General features: G+C 42.6%; 2 protein-coding genes across 2 annotated transcripts; both read left to right on the top strand.

Annotated features, from left to right (window-relative positions):
- The first annotated feature begins 3 nt into the window (after positions 1–3).
- On the top strand, positions 4–13,264 carry ercc8 (excision repair cross-complementation group 8). Its single transcript, XM_069699538.1, has 12 exons — positions 4–431; positions 984–1,079; positions 1,539–1,640; positions 1,959–2,082; positions 3,156–3,237; positions 5,200–5,268; positions 5,374–5,440; positions 6,140–6,243; positions 7,513–7,637; positions 9,700–9,897; positions 10,998–11,093; positions 11,626–13,264. The coding sequence occupies exons 1-12, from the start codon at positions 355–357 to the stop codon at positions 11,689–11,691; spliced, it is 1,206 nt and encodes a 401-aa protein (XP_069555639.1). The 5' UTR covers positions 4–354; the 3' UTR covers positions 11,692–13,264.
- Positions 13,113–18,591, top strand: elovl7a (ELOVL fatty acid elongase 7a). The gene is made up of 8 exons (XM_069699542.1): positions 13,113–13,203; positions 15,240–15,321; positions 15,518–15,708; positions 16,043–16,123; positions 16,244–16,300; positions 16,423–16,528; positions 16,626–16,762; positions 16,923–18,591. The coding sequence occupies exons 1-8, from the start codon at positions 13,189–13,191 to the stop codon at positions 17,169–17,171; spliced, it is 918 nt and encodes a 305-aa protein (XP_069555643.1). The 5' UTR covers positions 13,113–13,188; the 3' UTR covers positions 17,172–18,591.
- The last annotated feature ends 675 nt before the right edge of the window (positions 18,592–19,266 follow it).

The following is a 19,266-nucleotide window of genomic DNA, read 5'->3' as shown; positions in this document are numbered from 1 at the left end:
AATCAGCGCGGTTGTAATAGAACGAGCGTTATAATCCAACATGGCGTCTCGTCATCTGGAGATACTACGGAGCTAGGCGAAAATAAAGCAAAACAACAACAACAACAAAATAAACAATACATCATGATAAACGGCACCCTGGTGAGATTTAAAAAGCGTAGTTCAGTGTTGCGGAGCTGCGGGTACAACATAATGCTTGGTCGGACACCCGGAGATTCAGTCTGGATTAAAAAAACAAACAACCCACTTCACTGTAACATGTTAGGTTTACAGCTCGGTTAGATAATGGCAGCGCAGGTTAAATACTAAAACTCTGCTTCAACATTAAAAGCAGTTTATCTTCCAGTTGAAGCGATGTTGGGGTTTCTGGCAGCAAGGCAGGCCGGTCTGGATGACCCTCTGCGGTTGAGGCGTGCGGAGTCAACGAGAAGGTGAGAAGCGTTTCATAACGAGTCAAAACAAATGAAGAGCCTTGATCTCATTCATGTTGTGTGGTTTGTTGACCTAGTAAACTATATCACAACCTGTATTATATGAAAGTTATGTAAGTTAACAGCATGCGGTATAGTTCACGTTAACATACCTGCCTTTTATCTTAAATATCGGAAGTTACATTTTTATGTTACAAGCAAACGAACTCCAGCGTATAAAGCTTTCTGGAGACCTTTCAATGGAGCCCACGTTTTATCCTCCTTATTTTAATCGAGTCTGTCGAGTAAGATTGCCTATTTTGTTTGAGGAATCGCCACAATTATTCTTTATTCTCCAAATAAAGAGAACACAAAGCCAAACTTTAGCTCTTAGAAACTTGACCTGACCAGATTTTGCATTAAAACGTGTGAACTACTTTCTGCTTCCTGTCAGGACACTCCCGTCTCCTCAGAGGCATTAAAAAACTAAAATATTATCCAATATTTTAACAACTGTGTGAGTCACTTCAGAAGTCCAGTGATGTAGAGGTTCACCTTTCTGTATCTCCGCAGGGTCCTCGGTCTGAAGTTAAATCCTGACAGAGATGTGGATCGAATCCATGGAAATGGCATTAACTCCATTGACATTGAATCTATCGATGGAAGATAGTAAGTCCACTCAGGCTTGATTTAGCATTACTTTACCTTATGGATTTGTAATACTGTTAAATTTAGTTTTGCAGTGATTGGGTTATTGCAAATAGTCAAATAAGCAAGTTTGGCCTGCAGCTGGGAATTGTTCAAAATATGCTGATACCAATACAGTGTTATATCAGAGTTTTAATGCAGACATCTAAATGTTTTTTTTCCTAGCTGTGTTCTTCCACAGAGATGTTTTTTTTTTTTTTTTTTTTTTTTTTACAAAAGTCTTTACTGGTGTTAAAATGTGAGCTGTCTTCTGACAAACAGACAGACAATAATTTATTTTAAATCGGGCACTATTCGACCCCCTAAAAACAGTACATAATTGTAGGAATCAATTGTGGGCTCGGTGATTCTCTGTAGGATTCATAAAGTGTGTAGGACAAAGTAAAGCAACATTTGAAGTTAACATTTTTCCTTGTTTAGCATGTTGTCTGCAGGTGCAGATGGAGTCATAGTCATCTATGACCTGGAGAACTACAGTGGAAAATTACAGTACACCTGCAAGGCAGTCTGCACAGTCGGCAGGTAAATGTTTCTCCAGTTACTCATTTCATCCCCTTGATGGCAGCATTCTATTATTATCTCAGTATTATGTCGCTCTCAACTTGCTATAAAGCTTGAACAAATAAGGTGATCTGAATGATTGTTTTTCTTCTCTCATTTGTTTCAGTGTAAACAGAGAGTACCCTATTAAATCTGGTTTTGTCAACGTTAAAATATAAATCAGAAGTGTATTTGATTTGTGGCAATATAACTTTAGTCTAAAAAGTCATATCTATACATATATTTGCTCTTGCTTTATGCAGCGTTGTCTTTTTTTCTCTCTTTTTTTTTTTTTTTTAGGTCTAGCCGGTATGTCCACAAATTCAGTGTAGAGACAGTTCAGTGGTATCCTTATGACACAGGGATGTTTGTCTCCAGTTCTTTTGACAAGACCATGAAAGTCTGGGACACTGAGACATTAAAGGTAAGGCATGTCACCTAGACACTTAATTACCAGGTTTATTCCATATTATATGCATCCGTTGAGTTTTATTTGGGACGTCTGTACAATTAGTTCCCACTGTGCTGTAGGTAAAGTGGTATGGGCAACATTGAAAGTACACTAATATTAATGCAGTTTAGTATAAGCTTAGTTAATGCAGAGCTAAATCGTCACCTCTGACACAGTGTCAACAAATATTCACTGTTGTGATATAAATTTCACAAAGATAGAATTTAAAATAGAGCGCAGGGATTGCATTGCAGTACTTTATCTAATTCTAGTATATGGGTCCACACTTTTAAGCAAAATGTGGAGCTGTTTTCACTTTGTCTTCCCCTCTCTTTCTTATTTTCTGCTTCATGCTTTCTACCTTTCTATGCCACACGGTCCCATATGGCCAGCCCAGAGCTGTGCTAGAGTTACACTTGCACCACGGTTACCTCAAAAGGTCAGGGAAGGGACAGAAAAGAACCCACGGACCTTTCAATTGGTTTACTCTGTGCCGTTCTGTCCCACACTCCTACCTACTAAATTATTTATTGTGGTTGTGTTTTGCATTGTTTTGCACTTAGTGTATGGCTATGTGGGACATTTTTATGCAAACAGAGCCTCCTCTGTGTGTGTGTGTGTGTGTGTGTGTGTGTGGGTGTGTATGCACCCATTGGCTAAGTCCATACTGGTGCTGGCACACAGTGACAGATGGAGCACAGAGAGGCTTTTTATGTTTGCTGAAGAATTTGCATTGTAACTGCCACTGCTGCTCCGGTGAGCTGCCTTCTGAGCTCTGAGCTGCTGTGACCTCCCTCTCTACTCTTTTTTTTTGTTTGTTTTTCATCTAAATTCATTCTGTGAACTGTGTCACTGAACTCTGTTTAACCAACGTTAAACTGTAAGGCCGTGGCTTTATCTTTGGCCATGTTTTTATATTTTATTATAAGATTATATTTTTCTTTCAGCGTACGTACAAAAATATGACCTAAATATTATCAGAATTCCTCCCCAAACTGACCCTCTATGTCTCTCCCCTCTCCTTATCTCACTTGGTGATCACTCAGCCTGCTGAAGTGTTTGAGTTCGAAGGCAATGTCTACAGTCACCACCTGTCCCCCATCGCCAGGAAGCACAGTCTCATTGCAGGTGTGTGTGTGTGTGTGTGTGTGTGTGTGTGTGTGTGTGTGTGTGTGTGTGTGTGTGTGTGTGTCTGTCTGTCTGTGGGTGTGTGTCTGTGTGTCTGTCTGTCTGTCTGTGTGTGTGTGTGTGTGGTGAGAGTGAGAATGTCGTCACAATTTATGCTGATGTCGAAGAAGCAGAACAAACCAGCTGCTCGCGTTTCTCTCTTTGTCCGGTGAAAAGCATTGAACTTAAGACAAAAATCGGATTAGTTAACCCGTCCGTCAGTAGTTTGTTCCTCCACAGTGTCAGTGCGTTGTACCCCGGGATGTAAAGTGACGTGCACCTGGAGGGGACAGAAGTGGGCCAGAAGCTGTTTACACATGGACAGATTTCTGTGGGGAAACATCCAAGGAATCTCCTCATGTCACTAAGCAGGACCAACAGGTTACTGACTGAGTGTTGTGCTGACTACTGCTCTCTGTCACACAAGCCAGCCCATTTGACACGCCTCTTCCCAAGCCGGAGACAGTCACAGTCTCTGTCTATTTTGTTTTCTCTTAACACGTCCTTCCCTCTCAGAGGAGTGAAGATAAGGACAAACAGGTCGAAAACGTCCCCGGTGTCTTCTCTTTTATCTGGGAAGGCGCTTTTAAGGACTCTGTTCCTAAAATGCACCATTATTCAATTCAATTCAACTTTATTTATATAGCGCCAAATCGCAACGTAGGTTATTTCATGGCACTTAACACATTAAAGTCCTTACAGCAAGACTTTACAATTATCTTATTAATTCTGCATAATTTGGGTTGTTTAGATTTTAACAGCTGTCTAATCATCTTCTGGTTTTTTTTCATTTTCACCAACTACCTTGGCCTCCTCCCCTGTAATCATGTCAGGTGTCTTAGCTCATGTTTATCAGAAGTTTGTATCAGTGCGTTTTCATATTTAACACACCTTATCTGTGGGAACGCAGGTTTCCAGTTTTTTACCATTCCTTTATTGTAGCAGATTACACTCACACATTTATTAAGATAAATGTAAAATGTGACAATATTGATCAGTAGGCATGCCACGTTGAAATTGTATAGTTGACTGGGATGGTAATATTCAGTGTTCAAAGCCAGGGTAGGCAGTTTTTTTTTTTTTTTTTTTTTTTTTTTGGCCACCTTGGTGATAATTCCATAATAACCTTTCAACATATTGTAATTCAAGTAGTCCGAGAGAAAATTAGTCTTCCGCAACTCCTGTGTATTCAGGCTTTAGAAAATCTAGCCCGTGATGGAGACTTCAGACCAATCCCGGCGTTCCTGTTGGCTCTTTTACAAATCTAGTGCACGTCCCATCAGATACTAAGTCCGGATCAGTGGGAGAAAATCCTAGAGATAATTCCAGCTTAGTCAGCAACTAGGAGACATAGAACCACCAACGACTCTTTGGTGGCTAGCCAGAACCGGGTCTCGCCAGAGGGGGGACCCCACACTGGCCTCTTTACCCATACTGACGTCAAGTCCATCAGCCCCAGCAGCGGGCTTGCAGCCTTTACCAGGGGTACCTCTGCAGGCGACAAGAGGTCTTGGCAGCAGCGGATGTTGTGTGCCACAGGGAGGGTGAAGGGCCAAGCCCCCCCTCCCCGACCCCAATGTTGGGGCCAACAGTTATGTGGCCAAAAGACCCTTGGCGATCTGGAGACAGAGGAGCGCGCAGCTGCTTCACTAGGCCCGAGAAGGCGGGCAACCATTGTGTTGTGCACATGAAGTGTGTGCATATGTCGGTGGTCGTCTGGTAGGAGAGGCTCAGGGCACAGAGGGGTGAGGGGAGAGCTGCAGGAGGAGTTCCCAATTTTCAAATTCTGGCAATTGTTTTTGCCGCCCCCTTGATAACTGTATACTCCAGCTTTAAATTATCCTCATAGTTCTTTGTTTTCAGTGTTTTCAACCAAGAAAGGAAGTCTTACTATCTGACTTTTCTCTGTATCTCTGTTTCCAGTTGGCACCAAAACCCCCAAAATCCAACTTTGTGACTTGAAGTCTGGTTCACGGATTCATGTTCTACAAGGTTAATGGTCTACAGTGCTTTTCCTGCTGTTTTTCTCCAAATACACGTAATTATGGTTGCACACACATACCGAAGTGATAATCAAGAACTTATTTGCCATTCCAGGTCACATAGCTGAGGTCCTGTCTGTGCGGTGGTCGCCCAAATATGAGCATATCCTAGCCTCTGCCAGGTAAGCTGTTAGCTGCCATTCTTTTCCGGGGAGATTCAGCCTCTGAAACCGTAACCCGGTTTGCCCTCAGAGCCACGTGAAATCCAGGTACAGGACAATTCCCACCATGTGTTGTCCCAGTTGTTCTTGTCATCTCACTTCCCAGCCATCTGGCCACATTGCAACCCCGAGTCAAGGATAATGGCGCCACATCGCTACTAGATAGGCGCTGTGGCACTTGAGTAGCCCTGTCAGTCTGGCATATGGTAGATACAGTCCCCACCTGTTTTATGCCACATTAGACCTGCTAATTAACCCATTGGGATCGGTGCACTCCCGTCCCTTTGGACTGTAAGTGATTTTGAAAACAACTGGCACAGTGAGGCAAGCAGAGAAATGTATATGATATTCTATTATGGACCAGCATGTTAATTCCAAATTTTCTATTGGGAATTAACATGCTTTAGAAACAAACACTAGGTTACACACACACACACACACACACACACACACACACACACACACACACACACACACACACACACACACACAGCTGTATATGAAACACATCGGGCTGAACGTATACTATGTATTGCACTTGCCGGCGGAAGAATTAAACACGAAGCTTTTTTTTTGGATAGTTTATAGGACTCTGCCTTTATTCGTTAACCAGGAGAAAATAAAACAAACAAATAATACCTCCATATTCGCCCCCTCTAGTGCAGACAGCAAGGTGAAGGTATGGGATGTTCGTCGTGCTTCAGGCAGTCTCTTCACTCTGGACCAGCACAACGGAGACAAGTCGAAAGCCTCCGCTGAGGCAGGTACCGTTACCTATCTACTACTTTTTCTTTCTTTTCCTGCATCTTCTTTTACTTACTTAGTTTGACGTTAAAAATGGGAGCACATACATTGAAGGACATTGGGACAGGATTTTTTTTTTTTTTTTTTTTTTTTGTCATGCCGTGTGGTTCGCTGGGTAAAAAAAACAAAAATCAACTTCAACTTCCGTTTAGTGACCAAATTGTACCTTTAACCACCACGATAAAAGTTACAATTCAGGTTCTCAACTGGTGGGTCACAGGACCAGTCAGAGGGATGTGTGGGTGTCGAGGGAAAAAAGTCAAAGTTAAAATTTTTGATGTAGGACTTTTAATGTGAAGGACATATGTTTCCAATGACGCAGCGCATGCAGTAGCTGTTTGCTAACAGCGTTGTCACATCAGAAGTTTTCTCTCATTTGAGCATTTGTAAACAGGTTTAGGATAACACACACATCTGACTTCTTATTTAATTCAAAAAAAAGTATTTAGATTTCATCAGATTTTTAGCCCTAGTTGCATTTTTGTTGCAGTTTTTTTTTTCACGTTTTTAACATTGCACAAAGGCATGTTGTATTACTGTCCTATTTTTCTGTGAAATGAATTTGAATCTGCCTCTGAAATGTAAAAAAAAAAAAAAAAAAAAAGGGGTCAAGACTTAATGAATAAGGAAAATGTGGGTCCTGAGACAAGTTGTAAACTGCTATGGTGCCGCGCAGACCTACTGTATCCGGTTGATATAATAGGAGCTGAGGTGCATGCAAACCCCCAAATAAGTAACAAGGGATAAATTGTGGGGGCAACCCATTACTGTAGAGCCACAGAACTGAGCTTCCCGATTAACTGATACTTACTGATTATCTATTTGAACGTTACGTGTACCCCCAACAACATTGTTTTCTCTCAGCTGGGATGTCTAATGATGTTCAGATTATTCAGGGTAAATATTTTCTCAAAGTTTGTTTCTCTGGAGGAAAGCCAACATTCTGCACATACAGTATCTGTTTTGTTTTTTTCTGCCGTTCTCTTGGTGTTCTACTGAAGGGTCTAGTTCCTGAAAAGGAACCAGTTTGTAACTGAATCTCATCAAGACTCTGTAAACGGTTGAGATAAGTAGTTTTAACAACAAACACGCCTAGAGCCTGAGATTGATGGCTAAGTATGACAGCTCATTAGGTAGAAAAAAAAAAAGTGTTTTGTTACACCGGTGCTCTGATGGAGGAAATAGATGCCAAATGCACTGTTGCCATGTCTTACCTGTCTCTAAACCAGTAAACACAGCTCACAATGGCAGAGTGAACGGCCTGTGCTTCACCGGTGACGGCCTCTACCTCCTCACGACTGGAACTGATGACCGTATGAGGCTATGGAACAGCGCCACAGGGGAAAACACACTGGTCAGTTGTTTGATTGAAGGCTCTGTCCTCGTAGCCAACCGAAACGAACACTTTTGAGTAGTGCAGTCGCACTACGCAAAAAGTAATTGTACAACCCGCTGAACATCCCACTCGTATACAACTGCACAAGTCTTGGAACCCCCCCCCCAAAAAAAAAAAAAAAAAAAAAATACCCGTGAAGATGCATTCAAAACTTAAATAAAATCAACTTTAACTGAGCCAAAAAAAAAAAAATAAAAAAAATAAAAGACACTGGGCCGAGTCATTTAATAAACAGACTCTTAAGAAAAGTATGAACAATAAGTGAATATACATCCAAAAACAGCCCAGTAGATATCTTCCACTGCAGCGTTAGAACCCGCAGAAGCTGTTTCTGGTGGGTTCAGCAGATATCCCTGAAATACAGCTGCCATCCAGTTGTGTATCCTGAATTTGTAATTTGACGAGTTGTTTTGCGGATTATCCGTTTAGGTTTTTGAAAATATTGATTAATATGGGTGTATATTGAATCGAGGACATCAATGTATGAACTTCTATCTACTTATTAGTGGAAAATTATTCTTGGCGCTAGCGGGCAGTCTTGTGTCGTCTTTGTCCCAAAAGCCAGGAACATCGAAGGTAAACAGACCATTGGAGTTGGAATCCTAGAAGCTTTTACGCTTTTACCCGAGTCCTAATGACTGTAAGGCATCCGTAGCTAAAACTGGATGCTGCTGCACAAGTTCTAACTCGGACAGGAAATCTGACAACATCCGAACTGCTCTGAAGTCTGTACACATCTCTCCAGTGAAAGACTCAGTTCATACCATTCCTTATTATTCACTATTCCTATTTTTAAATAAGGTTAACTCAGAACTGTGGTGAACATTAAAGGCAGATGGTAAATAGTCTATAATTCATTCGCTTATTGTACTAAAACGTAGTTAACATGGTCCATACTAACAGAACGAGCTACTTTTCTTTATATTTTCCTGAAAGAAATTGTTTATATTGCCAGTACTTTCTTTTCTAAACTTTGATATTGTCTAAAACGGTGCTTGTGATAGAATCAGTCAAGAATTGGGGGGGGGGGGGTAACCAAATGATTTAGCCTGAAATGATAAAATTTGCAGCGTCACTATGCAAACAGCTGAAACAGGATTGAACGTCATTGACGGCAAACAATCAAACCACGTTTACAACACAGCTCTTTAAGGCCCTCTGGGACCGAATGTTTCAGCGTTTGAGGATCAACAAAATAGCATAAATGGGTGTTTTTGGATCCCGATTAACAAAACTTTAATTTACGGCCTTGGATCTATAGACAGAATGTAATATTTGCATCTCCAACCCCGGTACGTAACAGCACACCACAGACTCGTACCTCACCCCGAGGCCCGGGGAACGGTGCCTTCACCCTGGGCTCTCTCACGGGCTCCCATTCTCATTTCCTGCTCCGCTGCTTCGGTTGCCACGGGAGGCATTTTCCATGTTCAGGCTGTAGTCCAGCCGAGACTGCTAGTTACTTCAAGGGTAGATCACTTACTCTGATGAGCAAAAAAAAAAAAAAAAAAAAATCAGACTGGGATTATGATGATGTGGTGGGCATTTCTGGTGAACATTAGGGAGATGTGAAAGGGAATGCCTTTAAAATGCATCGTTATAAAACCTTCAAATATTAGTCTTTTGCTATATTGCTCCCACGTTGAAAGCAATAAGACAAAAAAACACAAAAAAAAACATTGTGTTTCCTCATTAGTTGATAAATTGGGACTTAACGGACTTTTTTTTTTTTTTTTTTTTTTTTTTTAATAAAACTCTCGGAAAGGGGCTTTAAGTAGCATTGCAAGTATTTCCAAAAGTCTTAAATACAAGCGGAGAAAATAAGTTGACCGCGTTGTGTTTTCAGTAACCTCTTGATAATAAACTGAAAAAAAAAAAAAAAAAGAAGCTTCATCTCCATCCAGGAAACATGTCATCTCACATTGGGCCCGATTTACTAGGATCTCAAATAAAGGGGACTAAATTCCTTCCGTCCTCTGAACCCCCCCCCCCGGTGTCCCGTGGCCTTTTCCTCCCTCAGGTAAACTACGGGAAGGTCTGCAACGAGAGCCGTAAAAGGCTGCAGTTCAGCGTGTCGCGCGGCTGCAGCCCCGAGTTCGTGTTCGTGCCGTGCGGCAGCTCGGTGGCGGTGTACGCCCTCCACTCGGGGGAGCTGGTCGCGACGCTCAGGGGTCACTACAACAACGTGGACTGCTGCGAGTTCCACCCAGACCGCCAGGTGAGAGACACGGTCCCTGAACCCCCCCCCCCCCCCCGCTGCCCTCGTTTTTGTTTTTGTTTGTTTGTTTGGTTTTTGGTTAAGTCAACATTTGCTGCCGTAAATGCAAATGCGGGTGCCCCCCCCCCGCCCCCCCGGGCCTCAACGGCCGGCTGCGTTACTTTCAGAAGCGCTTCTGATAACCGTTTCATTTGGTGACGAGTTAAATCGCTGAAAATGCTGTTTTTTTTTTTGGTTTTGTTTTTGTTTTTCAGACGTGTTGTAAAAGGGAACTATTTCAGTAACCTTAACTTGCTTTACAGTAAACGACTTGATCGAGGCTGCGTGGTTAATGTTTCAACGGGCTTTACTGCAATACGGCGACAGAACAAACACGCGGGCGAGGTTCACCGTTGGCAGCTTCACAGGCCGGGCAGGCGCAAATTGAGATGAAATAAACATTGATAGTGGATTAAAAAAAAAAAAAAAAAAAATGTAAATTAGAAATGAATAAAAGCAACGTGCTGAAGTAAATAAGTAAAAATGGCACTGAAGCTCTCGAAGTTTAAGGAGATTACTTTGAAATAATGAGCGCTGTGAGCTTCAACGTGCTCTATTGAACCGCTTTTTATAGATTTGTATACGATTACTACTAAATGCCTTTTTTTTTTCCTTTTTTTTTCTTGAAGCAGATATAAGCACGCTCGTATGTGTATTTCTACTCGCGTGTCCTTTAATAATAACAACCTGACGCGGTAGTTCTCCGTCTTCGCTTTTCAAGCGTCTTCGTCTTTCCAAGCGTTTTTCATCTTTTGAGCCGAGCGGCTCCTGAACTGCACTCGCGAGCGTCCCGGAGGCAGAGGGGGACGTCCGACCCGCGGCCCTCCTCGCTCGCCCATTTTCGGCGTCCGGTTTCGCACGTACAGGTCGATTTATGGTGTGCGACAACGCGCGGGAATGCGGTCGGGCGGCTCGTCGCTCTTTGGCGAGCTTCGGGATGGGGCGCGGGATGTTTTTTTTTTTTTTTTTTTGGGGGGGGGGGGCGGGGGGGGGGGAATGCTTTGCCGAGGAAGTTGTACCCCGTGACACCGTGTGAGGGTTTCCTTGTTGTTTGCACGTAGGAGCTGTACAGCGGAGGTAAAGACTGCAACATCCTGGCGTGGGTCCCCGTCCTCCGGGCCTCGGATGTGGAAGAAGAGTCCGGCCGTCCAAACGAAGTAAAGGCCATAATGACAGGAAACAATACCGGAGAGGGAAATATCTCATATCTTAAGTTTTCCTGGAAATTAAATCCTATTAAATCATCATTTTATTTCTATAAATATATATATAAATAACGATTTAATAGGATTTAATTTCTCTGTGGCAGAAATAAAATCGCAGATGAGCGCGCATAAATTTCCAGGAAATGTAGATTATGACGAGAGGAGTCAACTGGTTCACGAGACCAGAGTTACCTTTACTCGGCCGTGCGACGCCGCTTCTGGTTCAAGGCAGTGTTTATTTTGTTACAGGTGTTTTTTTTTTCCAGTCAAACCAGTTGGCGCGTCATCGTCATCAATCGCGTACAAATTGTCGTCTCGCCAATTTTTTTTTAATTTTTTTTTAATGAAAAACACACGAGCACCAATCGTAACCGCCGACGAGGTGTTACACTCGAGGAAACAAGCGAGCGTCGGCACATCCGCGCACATCTGCACATCCTCCTCGGGCTTGAAACTGAGCCGATTTTGTCTCTCATCCTCACAGGCTGCCGGTGGCCAGTCCTCGGCGCGACCTGCCTTTCAAGACGCGTGGAGCAGTGACGAAGACTGACGCAGGCGTTTCCCACGATGAAGGTGTCTGAGCGTGCAAATGAGCTCGCCTTCCTTCACAATTGCCGCGTCGCAAAAGGAAACCCGGTCCGAAGGACGCCGGTGAAGATAATTATGGGTTCAGGGGAAACCGACAGACGAGCGCCTTAAGTGTAAATGTTTGTCTGACTGGAAATGCGCACACTGTTATGAATAACGTTTGTTTTTGTACATTTGATACAGCATTGTTATTTTAAATTTTTTTTTTTTTTTTTTTTTAAATTGGAAAGTAAAGCCTCGGTCGGCGTAATGAGATTCATGTTGTTAATTCTTGTTCCAAACCAGTTTTGCCATTTCATATCATTCGTGGTGGTCGCCAGGGATATTTTGCCAAAGTTGGTGCAGATTCCAAACATGAAATAAACTTCATGCATCTTTGCCGTCGTTTCACACAGAGCTCGCGCACACCTTGTGACGCCGACACGACATTTTTGTAATATTGATGGGAGGCTTCGGGGCTCGAGCTGATCTTGCAGCGGGATTTGTAAGCTTTTTGAAGAGGCGTGGTGTCACAAAGTCTTTCGGTTTGGGTGTTTCTGCAGCCGAGTTGGGGAAAAGCTTGTTTATAATCCTCACATGGGAGTAGCCGGGCATTCAAAAACACATATTGTCGTGTTGTCATTCCCGGTTCTGCCGTCAGCCCTCGTTGAAACTTATCAATGAGGCGTGAACCTCTTTCTCTTCGACGCACCCCCCCCTCACCGTTTTACACATTGGCCCCGCTGCCACATAAACATGTGAAACATTACTCTGATCAACACTTGTCGATTGTCCTGTTTTGCATATACATGTATAGTCTTTCATATCAATATTTCAAATGAAGAATATTTACTGTATATTCTGGATTATGTTTCTCTGTCCTGATGTACTGATTTAAAATGTGAGAGATCTACCCTCCCACCCCCCAAATTACCTGAAGTGTCTTTCATTATTGTAGTTTTTTGTTTTTTTAATGTGTTTAACTGTGTTTTATAATAAAAAATAAAAAAACACTGGAAATGCAACCTCAATTTACTTTAAAACACCGACTGGGATTTACAGGGAAGCAATGGAAAAAAACAACAACAAAAAAAACCCCCAATACTAATTGTAAAAATATTTTTGTACTGGAAGTATTTATGAATCACACCTGAACAGGATGTACTCTATTGTTACAAATATGTACATAGTTTTTGACGAGGCGTCCCTCAAACGAACAAAACAAAAAACAAAAAAAGACCTGGGATCGAGCCCCGTCGCGTTTAACCGGGAAGTGGCCAATCAGCGGGCGAACTGGCGTGGCTCCGGAGCTCAGGCCCGGCCCCCCCCCGCCCCCCCCCGCCAGCTGTCATAAGATCCGAGGAGAGCGTGCCTTCCTTCAGCCCGTGAGCAGCAGAGCCAGAGGCGCACCTGTGTGAAAGTAGCAGGTGGCTCAGAAGTGAGGATACAGTCTGGACGGACCGAAGGGATTTCCCGTTGAATGACAGCACTAAAGGTTAGTCAATTAACTTTTTTTTTTTTTTTTTTTTTTTTCATGTGTTTTAGTCAAAGGGGGGGGGGACCCACACAAAAAAAAACAGGACAGTTAAAAAAAAAAAAAAAAAAAAAAAACCTGAAAAGCACCTGTGCCTTGTCATTTATCGCGAACGTTTCCTGGCGTAAGATGGGTGGTCTTGTTTTCATCACCTGTTCCTCATTTGAGAATTACAGCGCGGTGGTCTGGAAATAATTATGAATCGATAACTTTGAATGTCAGGCTGAGTGGCCTACTTGAATATTATGTAAGAATGTAGGCTACTTTTTCGAGGGTAACGCGACCCTAAACTTTTTTTTTTTTATTTTTTTTTTTTTAAAGCCCTCCATTCACAATTAAATAAAAAAAAAAAAAAGGTTGTATATTAGGCGTGGTTAATTAAGTAGTCTATACATTTTTTTTTTTTTTCTAAATTATTGGTTGCTGACAAAATGAATCAGTTCGTCTGGACGATAAATGGTCATTTCTCTTCGTGTCTGGTAAACGTGAATAACTTACCGGTGTTAAAAAGGTCCGTCGGTATTTTTCCTGGTGACACGTCCGTGTTTGTATTTGAACCGTGACCCCGTTTTGCTATTTTAGAGCCACATTTTCACACGAACGTGCGTTTTTTTTGTTTTTGTTTGTATAAACTGTGGAGAGGAGACATTTCAGACGTTTTTGACGCGCTGCTGAGGAGGTGCGCCGTGGGAGTAGCAGCCTTTTACGTCACGATCCCTCGTTTTATCGCGTTAATTGGCGTGTCGAGGCTTGTTTGTCTTCATTAGGAAAGAGACTCCAGGACAGCCTTGCCTTTTTTTTTTTTTTTTTTTTTTTAATTTCTTTTTTTTTAGTCGGTTCACCGGTCAAGTTCCTTTTTTTTTTTTTTTGCGGGTGGACACACCTTGAAAACCTGTCATGTCGGATTAAGTCCCATGTACACCTACTACACGGGAGGTGTTTTAGTCTTTCCAGTTATTTACCCAAATTGCACAAAGGTTTTCTTGTTGGGGTGAAAAAAAAAAAATAAAAAATAACATGACACATCGTCGTGATTTTTTTTTTGGTTTGACTTTCTGGATTGGCGAAGTGTGTTTCGAGAGGTGTCCCCGGACATGTTTTTGTAAACCAGTCAGGCCAGTCATTGTGAAGGTTTACTTCAATTCCCCCTCCCACAGTTGCCACATTCTCCACGTTGTCCGTCCTCGTCCGTCCTCGTCCACACTGTTAGTTCTGAAAAGCGTTTCTCGTTCACGAGCCATCAAGGCCACTTTTTGTCTTTTTTTTTGTACTAATGTTTCTATGATCGTGAAAGATGCCTGACAAGAATCCTGGTTTTCTCGAGGCACATTGGTCCTTTTTTTTTTCTTAAAAACATTGACAACTCTAACTGGTTTTCAATTCTTCCTGAATATATTCTGATCACACTGGTGTTCCTTGTCTGATAAGAGGGAGACACAGGCTGCTACTCTTTGTACTCTCGTCACACTCTTGGCTTTGTCCTCCTCAGAATGGCTCGGTGCCCCCCCCCCCCCCCCTCGTATAGTCGAGTCTTTTAGACCGTCCCAGTGTTTTGGAGGGGCCATATTCAGCCGGTTGCTGTAACACGGTTCAGATCTTATTACATCCTGAGATGAAACGCTATTTGTATGTAGAGGAAATTATAGTGTGTACTGACCTGTTTCATTGAACAGCTCGGGTCCAACTTGTTGTTGGTTTTTTTGCCCCCCCCCCCCCCCCAAACCTGTGCACCAGTTCTTTGGTGTGATTTACTTCCTGTTTGGCATTTGTAATGAACTTTGAGGATCTGCTACAATACCTCGCCTTTTAATAGAGGCTTTATGTTTAGATTTCTGAGTTTGAGTCGACGAAAGTGTTTAGCTCCTAAAATACAGAGGCTTTCCATTCGTGAACACAAATATCAATGACTCTTAATTCTGTGTTGGACTTTTTTTTTTATTATTATCCAAATGCCAGTGAACTCGTATCTAACCGACATCCTGCCTTTCGCTTCTCAGGAATTACAAGGTCTCAAAATGGAGTTTGATCAAATCAAGTCCTCCGCTGCTCTCATTTATGACGAGTTCATCCAAAGAGCAGGTGAGTCTTTTGCCATCGGGGTCGTCATCTTTTTTTTTTTTTTTTTTAAACGCTTCAATGGTCACGCTTGTAATTTAAAAACCCTCCACGATGTCACTTCCGCTTCGGTTTCCGTGCACGATTCTACACTTTCCTTTGCACCTGAACATTTGTTGGTCTCACAAACGCCCCCCCCCCCTCTGTCCTTCTGCTGCAGACTTGCGGACGGAGAATTGGCTGCTCATGTCGTCCCCTCTCCCCCAAACGATCATGATCGTAGCGTACATTTACTTCGTCACGTCGCTGGGGCCTCGACTAATGGAGAACCGCAAGGCCTTCGACCTCAGAGGGGTTCTCATCGTCTACAACTTCAGCGTGGTGGCGCTCTCGCTCTACATGTGCTACGAGGTGAGCTGCCCCCCCCCCCCCCCGTGGACTATTGATCTAAGGTTAAAACCAGATCAGCAGGTGTGATTTCTGCTTCCTGTTCACTGGAACCTTCGACTGCTGCCTCCAGACTTGTATCTCACCTCTGCGTTGTTGGGACGCACTTCCTTTCGTCGAAGCATTGCGTTCCCATGTCGTAAATCAAAATCACAGCATTTTTTTTTTCCCTTCTTTGTAAATTACACTGTTAAACCTGTTATGCCAGATTTTAGTTTTTCGGTTTCATTTTTTATTATTTGTTTTACTTCACAACCTCGTTTTCTCGTGTAACTTTCATTTTCACTGTCTCTCTCAGTTTGTGATGTCGGGGTGGGGAACGGGATACTCTTTTCGCTGTGACCCGATTGACTACTCTGATTCACCGCAGGCTTTGAGGGTAAGCTGCTCTTTTTTTTTTTGCAGATGGGGCTCTGTTGTATCATCTGAATTTTTGCACTGAACACGTGATAGAAGTTTTTTTTTTTTTTTTTTTTATTTTTTTCCCCCCTTTCTCTAGATGGCGGCAACATGCTGGCTTTACTACTTTTCAAAATTCATTGAGATGTTGGACACAGTAAGTGACAGAATCTGTCTTGTGGTGCAGATTTAATTACATTTATGTGTTACTGAGTTATACCCTTTCCCCCCTTTCCCCCCCCCCAAAAAAAAAAAAAAAAAAAACTTGTCCCTTTCCAGATTTTCTTTGTGCTGAGGAAAAAAAACAGCCAGGTGACCTTCCTTCATGTCTACCACCACTCCATCATGCCCTTCACCTGGTGGTTCGGTGTTCGTTTTGCTGCAGGTAAAACTCCTCCGCAACGTGCAAGCAGCGTTTGCCTTGATTTCGTTTTTTTTTTCCCCATTTTCCGACGCCGTCGCTGCTGCACTCTCCATTTCAGGCGGACTGGGGACATTCCACGCCCTGCTGAACTGTGTCGTTCACGTCATCATGTACTCGTACTACGGGCTGACTGCCTTGGGCCCCAACTACCAGAAGTACCTGTGGTGGAAGAAATACCTCACAACCATTCAGCTGGTATATTTGAAGTAGTCCGTTGCGACCCTGCTTGCCTTTTTGTTTTTGCATCTTGTGTTGTTCAAAGTGTTCCTCGGAAAGACCCGCGTTGACACTTTTAGCAGCAGAAGTCAACCCTTCCTTTTTTCTTTTTTTTTTTTGCTTGTCTGTTGCTCCCTAGATCCAGTTTGTTATGGTGACCAGCCACATCTCCCAGTATTTCTTCATCAAGGACTGCGCCTACCAGTTCCCTATCTTCGTCTACATCATTGGCCTGTACGGCCTGATATTCCTGTTTCTCTTCCTCAACTTCTGGTACCACGCCTACACCAAGGGCAAGAGGCTGCCGAAAGTGCTGCAGGCTCGGACGTGGGCGCACCACACCAACGGCGTTATGAACGGGAACGCCAATCATGAAAAAGACGAGTGACGACGGACTCTGGCTTATCGAGGGAGGGGAGATGGGGGGGGGGGGATTCAGGGTTGACCACCTTTTTTTACGCAAGCAAACCACTGTGGTAGTCTTGAGATTCCACCCCAACTTGTTTTTTTGACTGTATTTATTTTCAATTTCTTGTCTTTTCCACTTGCAACTGCAAAGACAATCTAAACATATTGACCAAATCTTTATTATTGAACCAAACTGATGAGTTGTTTTTTTTGTTTGTTTTGGTTTTTTTTATACTGAAGGTAAAGCCCAGGTTTTGCCAAGTGGATTTCTAAATATTCATCCTTTTTCTGATGCAATTTTAAGCCTCAGAAATTGACTCCAGCGTTCACACTGACTGCAGGGCTTCACCGACGGAACGACTGTAGGGCCCTCAGCTGCACAGTCACACCGGGCCTCCTCAAAAATCTTCTAATGCCGAGATCTTTTTTTTTTTTTTTTTTTTTTTTTACCTTTTTTGCAGCTTGATCTTAATTACAAGATTTTTAGGAAGTTGAGTTTAGTTTTTTTTTTTTTTTTTTTTTTTTTTTAAAGTTGTGCACTGAAAAGTTAAGGGTTGTTTATTTCACTTGGCCGGACATAGTGTTTACTGTTCTGAGTTGACAGTTTTTAAGACTGCGTTTAGGCCACACATGTCCTGTTGTTCAAGTCCTCGTTAAATGGTTCCACCATGCACGCTAAACAGGGCTTTGAGTTTACTTTTGAGCACACATTCACGCCCACTTCTATATGGTTCGAGTCACAACTGCTGCTGATGGTACAGACATTTTAGGGGAAAAGCATTATTTCCTCTCCTGGCTTTTGAAAGTTCTCCTATGAAGCGATTGTTGTGACGGAGGAAGCCGCTGTGGTTCTTGTAGGATGCAGAGTTTTAGCTACAGTCTTACTACTTCCTTACTGAGGCATATTGCAAAAATAACATTTTCAGGAAACTGTACCCACACTTGCATGTATTTAACAATTTAGCCAGTCAGGCGGAACATGAGCAGATTGCTTGCCTGCTTTTGAAGTATTTTGCTTAATGTGTTGAAGCACTGCGGCTAACAAGGGTCTTCACGTGGTGGGGAGGCAGTGCCTTTGGACTCGGCTCTATCGAGTAGTTTTGTATCTCGTTATGATGATCTTTTTAAAATGAGAAGTGAACGTAACGCTGCTCCTCTGGTGAGTGAGGACACAGGATCGAGCTTTGCGTGGAAAGAGTTCCACCTTTTTTTATCCAGGTGCAAACCTACGCTAAAGATTTACATGTTTTGTTTTTTTAACGTATGCAAATGTGAGTGAACTTTTTCTTTTTGTCCAATCCCTTCTCGTACTAATGGATAAATCTGTAAAATATCTGTGAAAATGTTTATACTGTATTTTATATGTATTTATATAAAAAAAATAAATGATCGCCGTACTCCAAAAAGGCCTTGGCTTTTGTCTACTTGACAGAAAATGACTGACGCAAGATGTAAAATACGACTTCATAGCAGGGCTTCACATCGCTAATCGGTAGACTGAAACTAAGGCGGGTGTTGCTTGTAGTTGTTCATTATGTTCGCAATAACGTGGAGCTCTCTAGGAAATGTGGTTGTAAGGACACGGTCCCATCTAGACTCCATGCTGGCTTAGTGACATTCCATTTGCTTTAGGTTTTGGTTACATCTGACTGTAATGATCTGTTTTTACCAGGAGGAAGTGCTGTTGACCCGCGACTAGAGACTGTTCTCAGTGCATTATGGTAAAAATAGATCACCACAACGTAGATAAAATCATTTTCACATTCACGAAGAAGAATGGTTCGATGTTGAGCCAAAATCCGTTTTAATCTCCGGTTGACTGTACCTCCGTGTAGTTCGTCATCTGCAGGATAATGAAGAATTGCATTGCGTTGTAGGGTGAAAGGAATAAAAAAAAAATTGTTTTTATCCAACATGCATTGTTTAGTTTATTTAGAGGAGTCAAATGTAATTTGGCATGGAGCCAAATCCACACAGGAATGCCTTGAAAACGGACACATTCATGATCAAAAGGTTTCAGCTGAGATGGCGCCTACTTGAAAGAGACCGTTCACTGTGTCTGCTTCCAACCTGAC

The sequence above is a fragment of the Brachyistius frenatus genome, unplaced genomic scaffold (genome assembly GCF_029030835.1).
Source record: "Brachyistius frenatus isolate BFR_SWC_R1_liver_20210118 unplaced genomic scaffold, ASM2903083v1 Contig_30, whole genome shotgun sequence".
NCBI lineage: Eukaryota > Metazoa > Chordata > Actinopteri > Embiotocidae > Brachyistius > Brachyistius frenatus.
This window is presented reverse-complemented; position numbering and strand designations above follow the sequence as displayed.